General features: G+C 38.3%; 1 protein-coding gene across 3 annotated transcripts in view; it reads right to left on the bottom strand.

Annotated features, from left to right (window-relative positions):
• Positions 1 to 1,291: 1,291 nt before the first annotated feature.
• DSP (desmoplakin) overlaps positions 1,292 to 23,482 on the bottom strand; it is an 80,535-nt gene continuing 58,344 nt past the window's right edge. Inside the window, exons 15-24 of one of the 3 annotated variants that reach the window (XM_073631015.1) lie at positions 22,466 to 22,704; positions 20,786 to 20,952; positions 16,237 to 16,375; positions 15,658 to 15,851; positions 14,691 to 14,853; positions 14,437 to 14,520; positions 13,868 to 13,975; positions 10,182 to 10,280; positions 6,215 to 8,509; positions 1,292 to 5,011 (exon numbers count right to left, since the gene is read on the bottom strand). In XM_073631015.1, the coding sequence (XP_073487116.1) occupies positions 1,811 to 5,011; positions 6,215 to 8,509; positions 10,182 to 10,280; positions 13,868 to 13,975; positions 14,437 to 14,520; positions 14,691 to 14,853; positions 15,658 to 15,851; positions 16,237 to 16,375; positions 20,786 to 20,952; positions 22,466 to 22,704 (6,689 nt within the window). In that variant the 3' untranslated portion in view covers positions 1,292 to 1,810. The remainder of the gene's footprint in view (positions 5,012 to 6,214; positions 8,510 to 10,181; positions 10,281 to 13,867; positions 13,976 to 14,436; positions 14,521 to 14,690; positions 14,854 to 15,657; positions 15,852 to 16,236; positions 16,376 to 20,785; positions 20,953 to 22,465; positions 22,705 to 23,482) is intronic. The other 2 variants (XM_073631016.1, XM_073631017.1) reach the window with 2 other exon arrangements.

Here is a 23,482-nt window from a genome sequence, read left to right as displayed (position 1 = left end):
TTATTCAACTTTCAAAGCTGCATAGATTATTTTTATCCACAGACACCCCTTCTCTGCTTAGAAAGCTTTTTGATAAAAGGTGAACTAACCCTTTAAATCAGATTAAAACTGTTGCATTCCAATTGTCATGTTCTAGTTCAAAGTTGAATTGTTTACCATAGGTTGCTTACTCCTAGTAATCCTAGAAAGAGGCCCAATAGGATTTAAAGGCTAAGTTCACCTTAGTACCTTAAAAAAATAAATGCACATATTTTTTGCAGGTTAAGAAAAAAAAAAAGTAAATTCATTGTTTTTTCCTACAGGAGCCTGCAAAGTATTGCACCCGCAATCAGTGGACCGGTCGGAGCAATGTCAGGCTCCTGCACACACTCTCCTTCTAGCTTTCTGCTAGTACCTCTGTACAGGGTTTGAGTTTGAAAGCTGAGGGGGAGTTGAATGGACTATGAGTGCAGCACTGAAACTAAAAATCTGTCTTCTGCAGTGGCAGATGAGGCTTGTAGTTCATTAATTCACAGGTCCCTGTGAATATATGATGCAGGTGGAGCCTCGCACAGCCAATTTTAAAATGTGACAGTGGCTGTGGGGGAGAACCACCCCCACTCACTGTCACAGGGAAGGGGTGGGGGGTGAGGTTGGGGGAAGCTGGACGTGTTAAACATTAAATACAGGTGTAACATGTCCAAAAAATAAACTTTTATCCTTTAATATGAGTGTATCCATATCAGTGTGATTTCAACTTAACAATGCAACATTCTTTGGGGATTGTGAGTTGGTCTTTTTGTTCTGCAGAATGTTTCTCTGCCATACAGTGATATAGATCAATTGTATTAGAATGCATTTTCTAAATAATATAACAATGGTATGCTTGCTAAAATAAATTAGTATTTGCTTTTTGGGGCTTAAGCTTTAAATACATGAGGCATGTGTATTCTTACTTAAATCTTGGTGGGCTTTGTGTATTTTTTTCTTCAGATCTGTGCACTAATCCAGTGTGAAAGTTTGTTTTGTGCAGCTTCCTGAAATAAAGACCAGTCACTGCTGCTCTCTATCCTTGTGCAGGGTGAATGGTCTTGTATCTGCCCATAGTTTACTCCAGGCAGCCTGTAGTGGACGTACCTGCTGTGTCTCTCCCACAGCTCTGCTCTCTGCATAGGTTAGTTTACAGTACAGTGATAATGTAAAAAGCATTTGGTGCAAGCAAGATGGATGTAGATCCTTTGTGGCTACTGAGGAATATGAAAGTTTTTGTGCCTGGAGATAGGACCAAAAATGTAAGCAAAGATCAAAACAATTTAAAGCTTTAAACTTTATTGCCAGCACATTTTAACAAGCAAAGAAAAAGTATAAAAAGATGCAAATCCAAAAGCACCACAAAGTGAAATATTGCATATAAAGAGCTACTTTTTAATAACAAACAGGTCTATGTTAAAATATAATAATAAAGCCTTTACCATTTTAGAATGCAATACTTTTTTCCTAATGTCAGCATTTCGGAGACTACAGCAATAGAAAGGAACTATTCAGTACCAATTCTTTTACAAGACTAGAGTTCATAGAAAAAAGGCACAGCAATTCTTACCTACAATACAAATATTGTTTTGCCCCCTACAGATTTGCTAAACACATACAAATATTTAAACCACTTTGCTAATGGAGAATTTAGAAAAAAAATACAAAGCTCTCCATATTGAAACAAAAATTGTTCCCATAGTCAGTGCACATTTTACAATTTTTCAAAATGGGAACATAGTAAAACATGTAATTTTACCATGAATTTTTTATTTTTTTTAAAGACAAATCAAGTTGCCACCTAGTTACCAAGAGAGCTACTGCTAACAGACTGGAAGGAATAGCTGTAAGAAGAAGCAGCAGATGAACCTGTAGCATCAAAACTTCCTCTTCGAGATCCACTGCGTGATCCAGGGCGGGATCCTGATCGTGATCCTGGGGCTGAGGAAACATTGTAGGGACTGCTTATGCCTTTAGAAGACACTGAAGCAGCTTCAAGCATTCGCAAACCTGTTATGTCTTCAACCATGCATCGATCTACGGCATCTTTGTAAGAGATTTTCAGTTTTGTTTTTGGGCATGTCAGAATTTTTGGGTAGTTGCTTATGTCTCGCAGTTTCTGAGCGGCTCGACCATCAATCATGCCTTTACGAATAGCCTCCTCTGTGGTTACCCTTGATTGTGTTTCTGGATCAAAAAGGCCTCCTGTTAAGTACTGAAACTCAAGAAAACGCTGTCCAGCTTCATAAGGCAACCAGTTTACCTTCATGGCTTCTGCGGCAGATAATTTTTTTTGTCCTCTTACTCCATCAAAGCCTGTGTAGGCCTTCTGAGCTTGCTTTAGCCTGGCTGACATATCCTGATCTATTATGCCTTGAGAAACTGCATCTTGCAAGGAAATTCTCTGCCCAGAATTTGGGTTAATAATTCCTCCAGTGCAAACTTGTGCTTCCAGTAAGCGTTGTCCAGTAATTGTATCTACAATGCCACGTTTGATACCTTCTGATATTGATATTTTTTCATAGTTTTCAGTATCAAATATTGCTGCAATAGGTGTGGTTTCTTCTAAAGTGTCTGAAAATGAACCACTTTTAGACCATGAACCAGTTCGAAATGTGGGTGAGGACAGGGATGAAAGAGATGAAACAGAATCTTGCCTAGAGGTAAATAACACATCATCATTAAGGTTTCTATTGGAGATCATATCTGCAAACTGAGTAAGGCTTAGTGTACCAGCACGATACTGTTCAAAATTGCTCTTGCTGATTGTACCTAAATCAATAGCCTCTTGGATATCATACTGGTTTCCTGTTTTTCGGTCAACCAGGACAACTCTTGTTGAACCATCTGAACCTGTAGTAGTTATTTCTTCCCATTCGCATTCCTGATCTGAAAGCTCAATAAAGGTTTCATAATCAATAAGCCCTTTGTTATATGCTTCTTGTACTGTCATTTCTCGGTTTGTGTCTGGGTCAACTATGACTACTCTGCGCTTCCTGGAGGTCTTCTTTTGTGATGCTTGTACCAACTTTTTCTTTTCTTTTAGAGGCAGTAGACAAAGATTGGTTTGTGAATCAACAATGCACCTTTCTTTTAGTTGTAGGTATGTCAAATTTTCTTCTGTGTTGGGGTCAAAAAAGCCTTTGGTATCATCATCTGGATCAGAAAGAATTGCATTCATTTCTTTATTAAAGAACCCACGTTTGTAAGCAACATCCACTGGTAAACGGTGACTTGCTTTAGGATCAATGATTCCACCTGTGGCAATTTGGGCTTCCAGCAAGCGGATTCCATGTCCTTTCTCAATTAGCTCCTTGTTCATAGCTTGAAAGAGTGATATTATATTCCCAGTTTCTGGGTCCTTGTAGCCAGTAACGGCTCTTTCTGCAGACAGAAGCTTTTCCTTGAATTCAATTCCAACAAGACCTCTTCTATAGGCTTCTTCCACTGGCAGCCTTAGATTATTTACTGGATCCACTATGAATCCAGTAGCTGCTTGAGCTTCCAGTAGTTCAAGTGTTGTTCCAGGCCTCAACAAACCCTTTTTCATTGCATCATATATTCCTAATTTTTCCTTTGTAGCTTCATTATAGATTCCAGCTATGCAACTTGATCCCTGCAGGAAATCTTTAATTCTTTCACTGACTTCTTCGACAGATATCTGACCAGATTCTAGTTCATCTACTGTGGTAGAGCGAATAATGCCAGACTCTACTAATTCATTCAGGGGCACTTGATGTCTAATACCTTGGAATGAAAGACTTTTCTTCATTACAGGCAACAAAAGCAATCCTGTATGAGGTTCTACTCTGCACTTCTGTCTAAGTTGTGCATAACTGACATTTTTCTTGGTGACAGGTTCAATGAATTTCTTTGCCTCATCACTGGTATCATTTATTAATCGATTCAAATCCCTGTCAATCAAGCCTCGCGATAATGCAACTTCAACGGATACAAAGACACTGTTCACTGGGTCAACAATTCCACCTGCTGCCAACTGGGCTTCTAAGAGCCGCAATCCAATATCTCGGCTGATCAACTTATTCTTAATTGCTTCTGCAACACACACGGTCTTTCCAGAAAAAGGATCTTTAAAACCAGTGACAGCTTTTTCTGCTGTATAAATGGCCTCTCTGTCTGGAAAATCAATGAGATCCCTAGCAACAGCGTTATCTACCGTCAGCTTTTCATTTCTCTGCAGATCTATTATACCTCCTGTTGCAGCTTGAGCTTCTAAGAGCATTATTGCACTTTCAGGTGAAATAAGCTTTTTCCGCTTGGCTTCCACAAATGTATACTTCTCTTTAGGTGTAACAGAGACACCTGCAATTGCACCGGCACCTTTCAGGTAGGGCTCAATATCAGTAGCTACCTCTTCAAGCGTCTTTTGTCCTTTTATTAATTTTTCAAATGTTGACTTTGTTATTATTTGGCATTCAAGAAGCTGATGAGCTGTAATCTTTTTCCTCAGTCCATCAAAAACAAATTTTGATGGATCGATTGACATGTCTTCATCAGTCTGTGTCTGTCTGCTGGAACCAGAAGGACGTCTCTTAAGATTTTCCATTTCCCTTTGCAATGCCAGTCTCTGTGCTTCAAAATCAGCTTGGCTAGTTCGATGAGTCTCCTCTATCTTACGCTTGTACTTCTCTTCAATTGACCTTATCTCTGCCTGCAATCTTTCAATTTCAATTTTAAATGATGCCTTGTCTCTTTCACTTCTCTCCCACTCACTTTCAAACCTCTTTACATCCTCCTCCTTACGGGTATACTGACTCTTCCACTGATTAAAGTCATTTCGAATCTGTTGCTTCTCATCTTCTAGACGTTGCTTGTTCCGTGATTCAGCATCTAGTGCTGCCTTTGCACGACTAAGTTCCTCTTCCAGACGCTGAAGCCTCATCTTGTCTTGTTCAAGGAGTTTTAGTTTCATAAGAAGGCTTTCTTTTTCTTGGAAGACTTCTGAGTATTTACTACTTGATTCCTGTATCTTACTAGTTGCCTAGATCAAAGACAAAAAAAATATGAAAATGTTTATTGATCCAACCTACAACTTTATTTGTAAACATTTAATGGTTCAGCTAGTGACATTTTTAACATAGCTTCCAAACACAAACATGCATTCCCCCAATAACACCATCACTTTTTTGTAGAATACACAACCTCCTTCTAGGGCTATATTCTTTTCTGTACAATTAAATTATTATTCAGTGGTTCGTATTTTGTCCTTTTTCAGAAACAGAAAAATTATTTTCAGCTATTCACTGAGGCTTTAAAACTCTTTTATTCTAGTAGTAGGATTAGTAATTTATTAGCAACGTAACCAAAAATGATAAAAAAAAGAATAAAAATTACAAACTCTGAAGGACAACATTTAATGAAAACAGACATTGGACTTTACCAACAATTGACAGACCATGCATATGATTAAAACAAATGAGTAAAAAATTAACTAATCAAATCACAACACATACAAGGATAGATGATAAAAAGGATTACAATGTTCGTATATTTCATATTGAAAGCAAAATATTGTTTTGATCTTTATATATTGTGCAGAATATTGGTAGTATAAATAATGTAAAAGCGTCATTTTTTTTTTTTAATCTCATCTGCATTATATTTGTAAGATTAGTCTATATAATGTATACATACATATATAAAGGTTATAGCTGCCATTATTTGATATTACAATGTAATCCTGTTCAAAGTGCATAAACCAAGCATTAAAACATAATGCCCCTATTAAATAAAGTGAACTGTTAACACCAGTAAAAGAATAATGTAATATTTTCAGATATACAGTAAGTCTATATGAGTTACTTTCTAAGGTACCCACTGAATTATACATTTATCATGACATGTTAGTAAATCGGAGCCAGATTTAAAATTTCATATTCCCATTGGTCTTGTTTCACTTTTGCAACTGCTAACAATTGCTAGTCATTTAATAAACAGATTTGATCTGATATTGGGATAGATTTGTTTAAGATGATTAGTACCTGATATTATATCAGGATGGCAAACAGGTATGTGCCAATAATGTACTACATTGAACTTAACTCAGGTGCCCTTGTCCTCAAAGCACTTGTAAATAAATGTGTACTACCTCAGATATAAATCTGGCTCTGTTAGTAACAGATTATATAGGTCAGGGAATTTACTGATTAATCTGAAGACAAATTAAGGAAATTTATCTGAATACCTCTAGTGCTTGCTTTTGGAATTTTTCAATTTCCTGTCTCAAATTTTGCCTTTCTTTCTGCAACTCATTAATAAGGCCCTGAAGCTCGAGGGATCGCTTGTTGCTGATTTGTAGCTGGTTCTTTAATTCAGTAATAGTTGCATTTTTTTCACCATCCACTTCATCTTTACATTTTTTGACTTCTTCATTTTCCAGTCGAATATAGCGCAGCTCCTCTTCCAGCCTTAGGTGCTCTTTAGTCAAATTTTCTGTGATTGACTGCAGTCTTTCTATTTCTATTTTGCTTTCATTCAAACTTTTGTTTCTCTCTTCAATGGTTTTTTGCAAGTGCTCATTTCTGATATGAGCTTGGCGCAAGTTTTCTTGTTCTACATGTAGCTGACGGCGTAGACTTTCCACCTCAACTACGAGTTTACTCAGCTCATCAATATTTCTTTGTTGGTCTCTCAGTTGACCATCTAAAGATTCCCTTTGCTGGTGCAAGTCATCTTCTGTTTGCTTTTTAATAATAGTAATTTGTTCTATTTGCTGGGTCAGAGTAGTAATCTTTTTCAGTTGTTCACTGTTAGTTCTTCGAAGTGCCTCCAGCTCCTCTTCTAGCTTTTTATTTTTTGTATGCTCATCTGAAGCAATTCTCTTTTGCCGATTTATTTCCTCCTCTAGTTTATGCTTTTGTGTCTGTAGGTCTTTCAGATTGACTTGAAGTCTGTTGACCTCATTTTCTTTTCCTTGTTTTTCTGTTGACAGTTTTTCAAAATCTATTTTAAGTCTTATTAGCTCTTGTTCCTGTATCTTCAGTTTGCTTATTGTCTCTGTGGCAGTGCTGTTGACTTTCTGCAAGTCAAACTGGGATCTCTGTAATTTAATATGCTCCTCCCCAAGTTTTTTCCTTTGGTCTGTTTCAACCTCCAGAAGCTTTTTTAGACGTTCAATTTCCTTGTTGCGCTCCTGAATTGTTTTGGCAGCATCATCAAGAGATTTCTTGTGTTTTTGCTGTTCTTCGGTCTTTAAAAGGCTAAGTTGTCTCATTTCAGTTTCAAGCTGTTGCCTTTTCTGAGTGAGTTCTGATACAAAGGATTTATGCTGGTGAGCATCATCTTCTGTTTTTTTAAGATTGTTTGTTATTTGTGTGAGAGAGGTCTTTAGTCTGTTGACTTCAGTTAACAAATCCCGTTTGTCTCTTGTTAAATTATCAATTTGGTCACCCAAGCTGCTGATGTTATCTTCTTTTTGTACAGTTATCTCGTGGATGGTGGTTTTTGTAATATTAATTTCTGTCTCGTACTTGTTCCTTAAATTTATAATCTGTTCATCATAATTGTTTCTTACCTTTATAAGCTCGTTTTCATATTGTCTCTGACGTGCAGCTTCCTCTTGAAGTTGATACTTTAGCTTGTCAAGCTCGTTGTTTCTGTCCTGAATTGTCCTACTGGCCTCTTCTAATGACCTCTTGTACCCGGTTATCTCCTCCGAATTAACACGGATTATTTTTTGTAACTCCATTTCCAATTGCTGCTTTCTTTGAGAGAGCTCAGACCCTGAAGCCTTTTGTTGGAAAACATCTTCTTCTGCCTTTCTACGCTGCTCATTTGTTTGGACAATGGTCTCATTAAGTCTGGTAATTTCTTGTGTGAGGTCACGATTTTCTCTGGATAATTTCTCGAGCTGAGATCTGAGATCATAAGTGTCTTCTTCTTTCTGAACAGTAATTTGCTGTATGGTAGTCTTCGTAATGTTTATCTCAGATTCATACTTGTTCCTCAAACTACTAACTTCCTCACTATATTGCTTCCTTACCTTTGACAGCTCACTCTCATATTCCCTCTTTCTTTGGCCTTCATCTTGAAGCAGAAGTTTTAGTTTTTCTATCTCGTATTCCTTCTCTTTGATTGTCTTGTCAGTTTCTATTTTATGACGGTTGGCACCTTCTAATTCACCTTGCCTTCTTTGCTGTATCTGATCAAATTCATTCTTTTGAAGCTCACATCTGTCCTCCAGGGCTTTTCTCCTACGTTTCTCATCATCAATCTCATAGGTAAGCCTTGTTATCTTCTCATTTAATTCTGTTATCTGACTATAACATTTCTCAACATTCTGTTTAGCAGAAGACCCTTCCATTTCAGCTTTCCTCTTCATGTCCTCTAAAAGGAGAAGTCTTGATTTATATTCTGAGCATTCTATTTGGTACTTTTGTAGGTTCTGATCAAGAAATTTGTTCTTCTGCGAATTGTCACTGTTTGAATCTCTGACAAGTCGAAGTTCTTCCTCAAGTAGCTCAATCCTGGTGTTTTTCATCTGGAAAAAAATGAAGATAAGATAAGACAATCATTTCATGGTTTCAAAGGAAAGGAATCTAAAAAATATACAATTAAGAATGAGTACTTGTAAGGCTGGTCATATAGGGTTAGTTTTTATTTTTGTTCATCCAGTGGGCTAAATGAAAACAGGTTTCTCCATCCACACAAACATGGTGGAAGGAGCCTTACCCCCACCGAGACATTGTATTCTGACAGAGGCACCCACTGCTGTCAGAATACACTTCTCAGTAGCTGCAGACTATTAGTATTAATACTCGCCAGCCTCTGATCTTCAGAAAATTTTCCAGCATGTTTCTGTGACAGAAGTCAACTGGACAAATTTCGTTCTGTGCCAGCTTAAAAGAAGTATGGAGAAATAAAAAAAAATAAAAATTTAATACTCGCCTAGGTGCTACATCTGTTCCCCGCCTGGTCTGCAGTGAGAACTGAGTGATCAAACATCGCTGATCGCTCAGTTCTCCCCCTCCGCTCCAAGCAGAGAGTCAAGACTGCCGGTCTCCGGCTCAGGCTCTCGGCGGAACACCGAGAGGCTGAGCCAGGTGCTGATCCAGGGTTCTGGGTGGATTTTTTTTTATCTTGGACCGGCTGAGTGACGTCAGCCAACAGCGGACTTTAGCCTGCTGGCGGCTGAAAATGGGTCACAGGAATGCAGAATGAACTGCACTCCTGTGACCTACAGGAGAAGTATGGGGAAGATAGCTTTGGCTATACTTCTCCTTTATGGCTAGCCATACACAGATTGTTCTCAATTATCCCACAGTGTGAACAAGAGAAATTTAATAGGTTTTTCATCCACACTAAACAGGGTGAATGGATGAAACTCTGCTGCCAGCTAATGTATGCAAGCAGTCTCAAAAAACGCATGGCTGCTTAAATACCCCAAAAGAGTGACTGAATCTGATAGAATGCAGTCACTGTATGGCTCACAATTTTCCACCCGACTCTTTCAGCAGGAATCGGCCAAAATTTGAGCTGTGTATAGCCAGCTTAAGTAGTTTTTTTTTTTCTATGTAGAAAACTAAACATATGCAGTCATTTCATGTGTTTTTAAAGGCATGCGTTTAGGAGGTCAACAAACATGGGTTCCAAAATCACAAGTAGTGCTTTAAAAGTCTGTAGTATCTATTGATAACAAACAACTGAAACAATGGGGGTAGTTTGATTATGTTGAAGCAGATGATCTGTCCAAATTGGTGATTATCCCGAAAGCACTGGTTTAGTTGGCTATCACAGTATCAGAATATCCAGAAATGCATGTGTGTTCAGCACTGTAATATGTTCTGTAAATATTATATATAGCAGGGTTGCACTTGGACAAGTCCATACAAGAATGAGGGTAATGGATTCTATAGCAAACGTCCCTTTTCTCTGCAGTTTTAATGGCCCATTTACACTAATGTGTTGCTGTAACAAGTGTATTACAGCAACACATTATGTGCATTGGTGCATCTCCATGACCTCCAACACACCTACGTTGTGGTGTGCTGCATTGAAAAAATAGTGCCTTCTGGTGCACTGCCAAGCTACTCAAATTAATGATCTAAAATACTATTTTTGTGCTTGTGAAAAGGGATTATACTTGCTGATCTACAGTATGTTGCCATTAGTCCCAGGAGTTTAGAGATTATGGTTTTATGTAGGTAAATTACCTTCAGGTCCTCCATGCTCTTTGACATTTCATGTAGAAGTCTGTAGTAATCATTTCCTCTGGTGAGGAGCTCTATGTAGCGGGCCTGGGCTTCAGCAGACTAAAGAAATAAAAAAAATATACATATATATATAATAATTTTTTTAATATATTTTCAAGGCCATATGTCTACAAGAATAACTGCTGCTAAGATGAATAAATAAATATATATATATATATATATATATATATATATATATATATATATATATATATATATATATATATATATATATATATATATATATATATACACATACATACACACACACACATACATACATACATACATACATACATACATACGGTATCTCACAAAAGTGAGTACACCCCCTCACAGTTTTGTAAATATTTTATTATATCTTTTCATGTGTTAACACTGAAGAAATGACACTTTGCTACAATGTAAAGTAGTGAATGTACAGCTTGTATAACAGTGTAAATTTGCTGTCCCCTCAAAATAACTCAACACACAACCATTAATGTCTAAACCATTGGCAACAAAAGTGACTACACCCCTAAGTGAAAATGTCCAAATTGCCCCAATTAGCCATTTTCCCTCCCCAGTGTCATGTGACTCGTTAGCGTTACAAGGTCTCAGGTGTGAATGGGGAGCAGGTGTTTTAAATTTGACGTTATTGCTCTCACTCTCTCATATCGGTCACTGGAAGTTCAACATGGCACCTCATGGCAAAGAACTCTGAGGATCTGAAAAAAAATAATTGTTGCTCTATATATAGATGGCCTAAGCTATAAGAAGAATGCCAAGACCCTGAAGCTGAGCTGCAGCACGATGGCCAGAACCATACAGCCATTTACCAGGACAGGTTCCACTTAGAATAGGCCTCGCCATGGTCGACCAAAGAAGCTGAGTGCACGTGCTCAGCGTCATATCCAGAGGTCGTCTTGGGGAAACAGACGTATGAGTGCTCCCAGCATTGCTGCAGAGGTTGAAGGGGTGGGGGGGGGGGGGGGTCAGCCTGTCAGTGCTCATATCATACACAGTACACTGCATCAAATTGGTCTGCATGGCTATCGTCCCAGAAGGAGGCCTCTTCTAAAGATGATGCACAAGAAAGCCCACAAACAGTTTGCTAAAGACAAGCAGACTAATGACATGGATTACTGGAACCATGTCCTGTGGTATGATGAGACCAAGATAAACTTATTTGGTTCAGATGGTGTCAAGCATGTGTGGTGGCAACCAAGTGAGGAGTACAAAGACAAGTGTGTCTTGCCTACAGTCAAGCATGGTGTTGGGAGTGTCATGGTCTGGGGCTGCATGAGTGCTGCCGGCACTGGGGAGCTACAGTTTATTGAGGGAACCATGAATGCCAACATGTATTGTGACATACTGAAGCAGAGCATGATCCCCCTCCCTTCGGAGACTGGGCCGCAAGGCAGTATTCCAACATAACGACCCCAAACACACTTCCAAGACGACCACTACCTTGATAAAGAAGCTGAGGGTTAAGGTAATGGATTGGCTAAGCATGTCTCCAGACCTAAACCCTTTTGAGCATCTGTGGGGCAGCCTCAAATGGAAGGTGGCACAAGGTCTCTAACATCCACCAGCTCCATGATGGAGGAGTTGAAGAGGACTCCAGTGGCAACCTGTGAAGCTCTGGTGAACTCTGGTGCCCAAGAGGGTTAGGGTAGAGCTGGAAAATAATGATGGCCACACAAAATATTGACACTTTGGGCCCAATTTTGACATTTTCACTTAGGGGTGTACTCACTTTGTTGTCAGCAGTTTAGATATTAATGGCTGTGTGTTGAGTTTTTTTGAGAGGACAGCAAATTTACACTGTTATACAAGCTGTACACTCACTACTGTACACTGTAGCAAAGTGTCATTTTTTCAGTGTTGTCACATGAAAAGATATAATAAAAAATGTACAAAAATGTGAGGGGTGTACTCACTTTTGTGAGATACTGTACATATACACAGTATATATACACGCACACACAAACTCCTTTAGCGCAAGTCTGTACTTGGTACCCTCCCCCCCAACCCATCTCTCACAATGCAAAGTGAGTGCCTTAGTAATGTAATGATACTCTTACACATTGTGGGATATGGAATGCTTAAAGTACAATTAGGTTCAAACACACACTGCGCTAGGTCAGGGGCTATAGGGAGGTCCACTAATTGCATATCCCTGTGCTAGAGGTTCGGGTAAGTAAAAATTGCTTTTCCTAGACCAGTGATGGTGAACCTTAGCACCCCAGATGTTTTGGAACTACATTTTCCATGATGGTCAGTTACACTGCAAAGTGCATAAGCATCATGGGAAATGTAGTTCCAAAACACCTGGGGTGCCAAGGTTAACCATCACTATCCTAAACCAAAGAGCAATTAACCCTTGCACTGCCTCCAACACTGGCACTCCTGGATTTAGCTGTGCGAAATGCAGGAGAAGTCATCTGGAAACTTTAAACAACTTTCATACCTCCAAAATCACTTTTTTCTGAGGTTCCTGCTCTAAAGCCAGTTTACATGCGTTTAGCTGCCTTCAGAGTGTCTAATCAGATCATGGACGCACAGAATTCTATTTTCTCTAAACGTGTCTAAACTGCACCTAAAACAATGTAAACTCTGCGTGAATGGCACCACTGAAAAATGATTGCGTGCATTTATATTCACGTTGAAATGTCCTCTAAACGCATATAAATGCAGGTTCGGCAGTCCCAGTGTGAATGATGCCTAAAAGATCAACTAGTTGAACTAGTGTTAATATAAATGGTGGCTGTGTGGAAATAACTCAAATTCTTAAGAAAACATTGACCCTTTATAGCTTTCTGATTGCAGCCGGTGAAAAGCAAAAGCAATTTCAGAACTCTTTTTTGAAACCCAGTGATAAAGTTGTGCTATTCAGGTATTAAAATTTCCTAGGAAAACATTCATGCCTTAAAACTCAAAGTTTTTACCTTGAAAAACTTTGAGCTTTATTATTGCTTCAAAGGTTTCTCTCCTCGATTAATCAAGTGTTATTACCACAACTGAAAATGTTTGCAAGAACATTTTTATTATGCCATAAATGTTCAGCCGCTTTATGAAATCGGAGCCCTTGTGTGGATTTACTAGAATGTTTAGTGTTCACAGCCATTCAACACCACATTGCAAACTACTACTGTAACTAAAGTGATTATCACTCCCCAAAAAAAAAAAAAGGAAAAAACAATAAAACAATGCAGTGCCTATAAAAGGAACAGTTAACACTTATGAGTCCTTAGGCCTGTGCTACCAATCTTTGCAATGTTGCAGAGCTACCCCTGCCTGAAATATCTTCAGTATCCAACACTTCCAGGAGTGTTAGATACCTGTTCCCACTGTCCGCTCTGCTCTCTTCCACCAACCCATATGTCACTACAGGACACAGTAGTGACATATGGGTTGGTGGAAGGAACCACTGCACACAGCAGGGAACCTTGCATTTGACACACCCAGAAGTGTATGGTGGATGCCAAGGTTTCTTTGGCAGTAGTAGAGCACAGATCTGCAGGGCAGGCAGCAGAACTGGTAAATAGTGTTCTTTTACATTAACTGCATTCATTTTAACAAATATATTCAAAGATACTGCTTTTACCAGTCCTAGAAATGATTAAAAAAGGTTTAAAATATACAAAATCAATTGGTGCACGCACTTCTTGCATTAAAATTGAAGATGGTGATTGAACCATGGTCCTTTTTATTGGGATGTTAAGTAGGGTTTCCAGTCCAGAGCTGTAAGATGCCAGTTGTAGCTCATAATCCTGGAGGTGAAAACAAAATTAAGCCAATGCATCAAAACAGGGAATTTACTTTCATAATGTAATGCAATCTGCCGCTTTAAGAGGAGGTGGGAAACCTAACTTAAGTAAAAACCTAATTCAAGCAACATTCTCGAATATTAGCCCAACTCAATACAGTTAATATGCTGGTTATTCAATATACAAAAATTAAAATTAAATATATAGTCTTATGTGCAGTACTGCACATTAAATATAGTCACATGAGCAAAAGCAAAAAAAAACAAAAAACACTCAATAGGACAGGACTAATTACCCTAAAGTCTAACCAGGTAAAATGAAGTACCTTAGTTTAATGCCCATATGGCTAACAACTTTGGATTATAATTACATATTTGAACTTGGTTTCCTGTTTTCTAGTGTAAACATCTCTCAAATGTATTTGCCAAGTACTACAAAATATGCCAGCTTTGGCCTTAACTTACCTTGATGCCCGATGCACACTGATCTGCCGTCTTTACAACTTCTTCGAGATTATCTCTCTTGCCTTGTATTTCTATATTCAAATTCTGTTATAAAAAAACAAAACAAAACATGAAAACAGTAATGTATATAAGACATGTTTTCAATAAAAATTAACCTACTACATTATATATAGGAAAAGGATGTCATTTCATTATGGTACATCCAAGGAGTTCTGGGTGACCCTGTACTTTAGTTGTACTGCAGTGATACATACCTTTTGCTCGTTTACGTATCTTGCGACAGAGCTGGCATCTGTGAGCTTGCTAGACTCAAGGGCATCTTGCTTATGTTTGGTATCACCAATCCACCTCATCAAGGCCTGGTACATATCTCTATAATTTTTTAGCTGTTTTCCTTGTTTTTCTAGTTCCCATGACCTGCAAGAAAAATCTATTTTAAGCCACACACCAACAACGTAAAGAGGTTAAAAGCTGTTTGGTGCACCTGCAGTTTCCCATAGACTTAATATTATATCCCACATTTTTGGTGCATTTTCTGAAAGTGCACCAAAGATGCAGCATGCAGGACTTTTGGTGCACTTTCAGAAAACACATAATAGAAAGGCTATAGGAAACTGCAGGATCCCACATGACAACTGCACTGCGGCCAAACCGCAGTGTGAAAGCAGCCTTACTTTTACTTTGTGGGGCATGAAATGTAGCTTATTTTTATTTAGTTTTCACTGCAGACTTTAATGTTAAATTTAGAGAAAGGTTTACACTTAACAGCAGAAAAAACAAACAAGACCATCATGAAGACAAATTATGGCCATTTCATAGTATTGTTAAAAAGGCACATATCCAAAAATAAAAAAGAAGAAGTCTTTTGCCCTATGATTTCAGTTCACACAGCACTGGTGTAGCATGATTTTTTGCATAGTGCACTGTAACAGCATTGCATTTCAAAGCAAAAGGATAGTAAAAAAAATCCACTGCAGTACATTGCAATGCAAGTTACAAAACACATGGAGATTATGTGTGTGCTAGTGCTATGGTGTGAATGAGCCTTGGAGCAGAAATCAATGTCTAAAGGGGTAATAGCCCAAATTAATACATTTTTACTATTTATCAGTCAGGACACTTATTGATGAATGCCATTTGGCTGCCGAGTTGCTGTATTTTGCACATCATCCTTTGCCTTGTTGAATACCCAAACATAAAATATAAACCATTGTAAGTTACCTGTCGTCAATTTCTTTCTCTATTCTTTGCCAGCGGTCTGTCAGTTGATTGGCCTTATTGGAGAATTTGGAGATGTCTACTTCGCAATAAGGATAGGCCTGGTAAGCACGAGCATTGATTTGTAGAGCCGTATTCAGGTCTGAATCCAACCCCTTCAGTTGTGACTTTTTCTGGTCAAGCTCAGCCTTCATTTTCTAAACATTAAAATATTCATGATAATGTCATATGTCAATAAAAAGTTCTCGTAATTAAACAACATTTAAAAAAAAATTAATTTAGAACAAGCAAAACATTTTCAGAAAATAATAAAAAACATTGACACTAGAACAGTAATTACAGTTATTGTATGCCATTAGACATACAATAAATGTGAAGCTGGTTTTATGTTGTCTTTTTGGCATTAATGCTTGAGCATTGCTACAATACAGAGGCAGTTTTAATACTAAATTACAAATATTATCATTATTATTGAGTTATACTTCAGAAATATCATACATCTACCATGACCATCATAACAGCAATATAGATGACCAGTTCAAGTTACTTTCGCTGTTTAAAAAGATTCTATTCTGTCCTTACTTTTAAGGCATTTCTGTATGCTTCAAGTTTTGTTTGGTCGAGGGAAATAGTTTCTTCCTCAGTCAATCTGGCTTCATAAACCTTGATGATATCTTCTAACTGAAGAATACTCTGAAGCAAATTCATCAGGGCCTTGAGTCTTGAAAAGCAAATAAACACGTGAAGTCATTGAAAAGCAATACATCATTTTTTTTTTTTTTTTAAGAAAAGCAATTTGAACAAAATTTTGGGCTGCAAATTTAAGATGAGAATAGTAATTGTATTTCATAATATTCTTTTAATAGTAGACTGTAATAAATCAATTACAACGCCAATTACTAGATTCAGTGAAAAAGTATGTAAAGCATTAATCCAATGGGGAAGATTTACTAAAACTGGTGCACTCAGAATGCAGCTGTGCATGGCAGTCAGCTTCTAAGTTCAGCTTGTTCAACTAAGCTTTGAAAGCCTATTGGTTACTATGCAGAGCTGCATCAGATTTTGCACTATGAAGCTTTACTAAACTAACCCCCCAGTATTACCGACTTGAAAACCTACTAGCAAATATTGGTATCTCTGTGCAATGCAAGTTTTTTTGTACTTTTGATTCTTGTGTACTTCTAATTGTGGTTAGATAGGTCACTATGCATTAACAAAATTCAATACTTTTTAGACTGCAAACAGAAAATTTTCTTCTATGTTAACAGTAATGATAGTTTTGCAGGCTCAGACTTGCTTACAATGAGTTTAACATCCTATGATTTTTGTGATACTAAAAGTAAACAAAAACTCCAAAAGTGAGCATTTGCTATGGTATAGGAACGTCTAGAAATGTAATTGTGCCCAAGCAGTATCCTGAAAAATCTACCCTTTGTCTGAAATTCCCTCAGAAAAAAGCACTTCTGGCATGTGTTTTAGGTACACCTGTGCCCAGGGCCAGGGCAAAAAGGGGCATATGCTCTGGGCACAATGTTGATATGAAGAGGGGGGCTCAGCTACTCTATTCTCCAGCTGCCTCACTAACAGGAGTGAAGGGCACTTCTGTCAGAGAAGACTGTTGTCCCTCCAAGTCATTCCAAGACCAAAGGGGCCTTGATAGCTGCTTAAAGAAGGATTCTGCTCCCTCCTGTCTCCAATAGCAGCCTACTGGGGGCAAAAGAGTGGCAGGGTGCTCAACATGAACACACCCCTCGGTGCGGTCATCTTACTCGCTGATGCAAATTGCTCACCTCCTACACAGCCATGCTGTACTGTAACACCCCCGGCCCCCTCCTTTTAGCGGTCAGAGCAGCCGCAGAAAAGGTATGTATATTGATTTATTCTTTACAGGGTTAGATAGGTTAGTGTTTGATCATGCATATCTGTAGATTCAGGGATTTTAGTTTTAGGATGGACTTCTACTTTAAGTGGTGATGGCAACCATACAGGGTTGTACACGTTCCGCAGAATTTTTTTTTACCCCATGTCACATTTGCTGAATGTGACTAGGGCTGTGCTGTAGCCACAATGCTTGGCCTGCAGTTGCAGCATGGTATGCTCGTTTAAAATCTCAATTTAGTTGTCAAAAATAAATAACACATTCAGGAGATGGCAAGCTCTCTTCCTGGTTGCCTTACTCCTGTTCCACCTCAGATCGCTTTTCAGTAGGATGGCAAGGGCTACCTCCCGTGTGAAGGGGTCTGCAGGTAGACAACAAGAAATATACTGATAGCTAGACCTTTGTCTTCTACTTGCATATTCTGGGCACAGATTCCACACTAGAGATCATCTTTAAAAGGAAGCCAGTAGTATCCATTGCGGACTTCTCCGTCTAAAACTAGCTGCCTGGCTGTCATGCTACTGAACAGCAGCTTCAATACTTTGAGTCACTAGATCAAGAGATCTGACAACTTCTTTTAAGGAAATCGATCTGTCATGAGATAGCAAGAAGGCTGCCATTGCTGACTTCTTCATATTAGTTCCTTAGCTGTCATGCTGACCCTCTTGCATTTCAGGTCACTGACCAGCAACAAACATGCAAAGACTTTTCTCTAACTTTCCAGATCTGCATAATTATTTCAGGTCAGTGACTCAGGCAGTTTCAAACCCTGTGGCTCTGCATAGCAATAACATAGCTTGAATTTTCAGAATTTCAAAAATGCAGTTACAGTGTATGTCTAACAAAAAGAAATGGGTTAAAAAAAGAATGCTTAAATGTACAACGTAAAGAACTTCATTGACACCAGAGTGAAGATTATACAGGGAGTGTCCTTGATCTTTGTGGCATCTCCTAGTGAGAAAAGCCAGGGTGCTAAATATATTCCAATTGTAAGCCATTTGCTTAATACAGACCCTAGTAGCACCTTTTTTATATCGCGGTTCTTCCAAGACTTTCTAAAATCTCTTTTGATCAGGCCACATTGCACGTTAACAGAATTACTTTGTGAAGAGCAGAAAAAAAAAATTGTAAAATGTAGACTAGAATTTCCAACCACATTCACCTGATTTTCCAGATGTGCGAGAAGTGGTATTTTTTTCCCATAAATTACCCTAATTACTTAAGCCATTTATTTAGTAAATATGTGTCCATTTAAAATATTATTGTGTGTATTTTATAAAAGTGGACCTTCATTCAAAAAATAAATAAAATTAGACTTTAACTAAATCACATTTTTGGTTCTTATTTCTTTCAGGGCTCAAGCTTCGCTTTGTGATGGTAATGGTTCTCACTTCACCAATCCTCATGAGGCAGACTTCACCTCAGAATATCCCCCACCCTGTAGCCTCCTCGATAACATCACACATTCCAAGAGGCTACAGGTCCCCTCAAATTCATCCCAGTGTGGGGCCAGCTGTGAGTCATCAGAAAGTGACAACTGGGTTGCAAAGCCAAGAAAGCATATCTGTAGCTGCTTAATTTAATTTTCACACATCCAGGTGAAGTTCCTCTTTAAAGTAACGTGTTTAAGTGCATTTATTATGAATATAAAAATCAAATAGTGAATTCTGCATTAATTGCAAATAAATAACAGTTTTATATTTTTTTTGCAACTGCGTATTTTTATGTGTATACGTATTTGTAGCAACATACACCGGTCAGTCATAACATTATGACCACCGAAAAGTAACGTGAATAACATTGATTATCTCATTGGCATCTGATTGTGGGTGGGTTATATTAGGCAGCAAGCAAAGGTGCGTGTGTTAGTGGCGTTAGGCGTTGATGCGGAGCCAGGTGACGTCAGTCCCAGACCCAGTGTTATTAGAACCTTACTTGTGAGAGCTGTGTCGGCACTTTTTAAATGCTTTTTAAACATTAATAAAATGTGAGTATTTTACCTCAGAAGTGACTGAGTAATATGTGATTGTTAGAACATATTACACTATATGCAGATGTTTTCTTTATATATGTACGGCGGAGCGTATGGAAATATAGCCAGCTGAGGTCTGCACATACATCTAGGAGCCATACTTTGTGGATGAGACCAGATGATCGTCATACATATAGAAGCATTGTTGGCCTAAAAGCCCATTTGATCTGCAATAATTTAATTTACAGATCCACTTGCAAGGTGGGTGAGCATTTTAGGTGGTGGTGGAGTACATCGTTTATAAGGGTGAAGAGCCCTCAACACTGGCACCTTTTTTTTTTTAATGCTTTTGGTTATAAACTGGACTATTTGGAAGCTTTTTTCAGTGAAGTTTTTAGGGGGAAGGGCCCTAAACACTGACACTTGGTTGAACTGCAGCATATAGTTTATGAGGGAGTGCTACTTTCAATTTATTGCTGGTTTTTCATGTTTTGGAATTTTTTACTGTCATTAAGTGTACAAGGGGTTGATGTCATATGAATATGATTTTGATATGAGAGATTTTCTATAATTTGTTTAAGCACTTATGCATATGTTCACTTAATACCAGAGGATGGTTAATCTGTTTTAAGCAGTGCAAACACACACTCTTTTTAAAAGCAGCAAGCGAACTTGCTGTCCCTGAAGTTGGTGTGTTGAATGCAGAAATTATGGGCAACGTAAGGACTTGAGCGAATTTGACAAGGGCCAAATTGTAATGGCAAGACAACTGGGTCAGAACATCTCTAAAACTGCAGCTCTTGTAGGATGTTCCCTGTGTGCAGTTGTCAGGACCTACCAAAAGTGGTCCCAGGAATGAAAACCGGCGACAGGAGTCATGGGTGGCCAAGGCTCATTGATGAACTGGTTCTCACAGAAAGATGTAAGAACACACAGTTTATAGTAGTTTGTTGCGTATGGGGCTGAGTAGCCGTAGACCGGTTATGGTGCCCATATTGACCTGTGTCCACAGCAAAAAGCACCTACAATGGGCAAGTGAGCATCAGAACTGGAACGTGGAGCAATGGAAGTAGGTGGCCTGTCTGATGAATTCAAGAATGGCTTGAGGAACAAGACAAGTCTGATCCATGGAGGCCCCACCTTGCAACTTACAAGACGTAAAGGATCTGCTTCTGACAGCTTGGTGCCAGATACCACAGGATACCTTCAGAGATCTAGTGGAGTCCATGGCTGAATTGGTGATCATAAGGTTATGGCTGATCTGTGTATATTTATCATACCTCTCACAGTGATCTCTTGAAAAGCCTTGAATATTTTCCAGTTTCTTTAGGAGCACAGTCAGCTCAGACTGCAGATATGAAGACTTATCAGAGTCCTTTAAATTCAAAATCATGTCTTTAATTCTGCTAATTTGTGTCGTTAATCCTTGTCCCTCTCCTCTCAAGGCCTGTTAAACGCAAGCACAAAACACTTTCTATCAAGCAAAGGCAAAGAACACTTATTCTAGGAACACATCACTTTGTTAGAATGGTGAGATCTGTATGGTATTTTCAAGCACATCCATGTGAACTGTAGCTGACAAAACTGTGCGTGTGTAATATATATATATATATATATATATATATATATATATATATATATATATATATATACACATACATACACACACACACACACACACACAATAAAATATAAATATATATATACACGCACACATACCTGCCACACAGTGTAGCCAGATGGGGATACCTCTATCCACCTTGTTTGTGTGGCAAAAAAACAAAACAAAAACACAAAAGGGGGAGACTTACTAAAACTGGAACACACAGAATCTGGTGAAGCTGTATATAGTAGCCAGTCAGCTTCTAACTTCAATTATAATTAAGCTTCGACAAAATCTAGAAGCCGATTGGTAGCTATGCACAGCTGCACCAGATCCTGTGTGCACCAGTTTTAGTAAATCCCCCCCAAACTGTCTATGGTCAGCTATAGGCCATAAAGGTTTATATTAATGGCATTTCCAATATGAAACAATAACACTCTACATTTGCTACAGTGTATCATTTCATGTTTGGTATCAACCCTGGTGACTCAAAAAAAAAAAACTGTCTTATACAATATGGAGTGTCTGCGCATACCTGTAGCAGCCCTAAAGATCTTGCCATTATGACTGATTACAAGGGCGTTCTAATTGGCATAATTCTGACATGCCCTAGTCCACAATGGTGGGCTGTCTCACTAGCCTATAGGAATGTGCAGAAGGCAAGCAAGCTTCAAAATATAACAGTGTTTCAGATCTTTTCAAAATAGCACACGTCATATGGGCCATTTATACTATTTAGGGTTTATTATGCTGCTGTAGGTAATTGAAGATAACTCTAGATTTTGGGCTGACCTGCGTTAGAACCTGTCTCTGCAGGCATTTGTATGCATCATAACTACTTATCTCCCTGTACAAGTTGATAGAAAATTCAAAAGCAGCTTTGCAAGAAGTCAACTGCAGGCCAAAAGTACCCGTCAGTGTTCTAAATTAGCTTAAAAGCCTGCCATAAATTGTGACAGGCCCAAAGCATGTTGACAGTCTCTTCAGCTTAGAGCTATAAAATTGTGGTTGGCGCAAACGATCAGGCTAAGATTCTTCTTTAATTGAGCTTTCCATTAGCAAACATACTTATGTTCCTCAAACATGCATGCTACTTTGTGTAGACTGATCACTTGGTTCTCAAAGAATGAATGGCTAAAGCTACCATAGACTCAAGAGAAGTCCCTTATCTGGATGAAACTGAGCAGATCAGGAAATGATCACCTTGTTTCATTAATCCTATATGACAACACTAAGATTAAAACCATTCCATGCAAATTACTTTGGAAAATACAAAAGGGTAACACTTATGAAAAAAAAAAAAAAAAAAAAGAGGAAGAGATAGAAAAAAAACAAAAAAAGATTGGTACAAAGGTACCTCTAGATCATCTATTTTGCCAGAGAGATCTCGGAGTGTATCATGGTCAACATTATAGACATTTCTCTGTAGTGTTCGAGTCTCATAGATCTCCAGTTGCTTGCGTATCCTTTGCAGTTCCAATAACAGGTGGTTTTCCTGCTTCAGCCTCTCCTGGTCTATTCCAATACTACCAATAGTACCAGAACTGCTTTTCACATTCTGACTTTGTGTCTGGGTGACGTATTCTACTCTTTCAGCTTAGAGACACAAAAAATTAATACAATTATCTTTTATTATAAGCAGAATATTTTGAGAAAAAAAAACATTTATGTGACAGTTTTTTTCCTGCCCAACACAAGCCGTAAAAAAATTTTAAATATGTAGATATTCATCAGATTTCTGAAATGTATTTAAAAGTTACTCTCTTTTATTACTAAATGTACTAGTTACCCAGTTGAAAGGATAAGTTCACCTTTATGGAACAGGTTACATGTTCCACCAGTATTTAGGGAGTAATATGCAACATGTTCCAGCTCCTGTTGCCCTCCCCCAGTGCAAAAGTCGCAATTGTCCAAATTGAAAAACAGTGCAGCTGTGCGGGGCTCCACCCACACAGCCACGTCATTAATTTACAGTTTCTTGTCCAGCCACCACCACAGATGGCTTGAAGTTCTGAATGAACTTCTAACAGAACTGATATGGATAAATGTATACTGCTAAAATAATCAAATAAATAAAATAAACTCTCCACCACCCCTTTATAAACAGGAATAGTTGCCTAAGAGAACTGAACAAACCTAACGGTATGTTTCTACGGATGATCAACATCCATTAATACATACTGTACACGGTGCATTTACATCTATGGACTTGCAGACTGTTATTTACATCTGACGTGTTTCAGTTCCCAGCACATCTCAGTATGTGCAGGATTCTGAACAGACCTGCATCACGTTTACATTACAGATCCCATTTAGGCTATATATACACATATAAAGACATGCATCTACAGCACTGAATGCCACTCAGCATTAT

This window comes from Aquarana catesbeiana, linkage group LG05, assembly GCF_042186555.1.
Source record: "Aquarana catesbeiana isolate 2022-GZ linkage group LG05, ASM4218655v1, whole genome shotgun sequence".
Classification (NCBI taxonomy): domain Eukaryota; kingdom Metazoa; phylum Chordata; class Amphibia; order Anura; family Ranidae; genus Aquarana; species Aquarana catesbeiana.
Note: the sequence above shows the minus strand (reverse complement) of the source record. Positions and strands in the feature narration are given on the sequence as shown.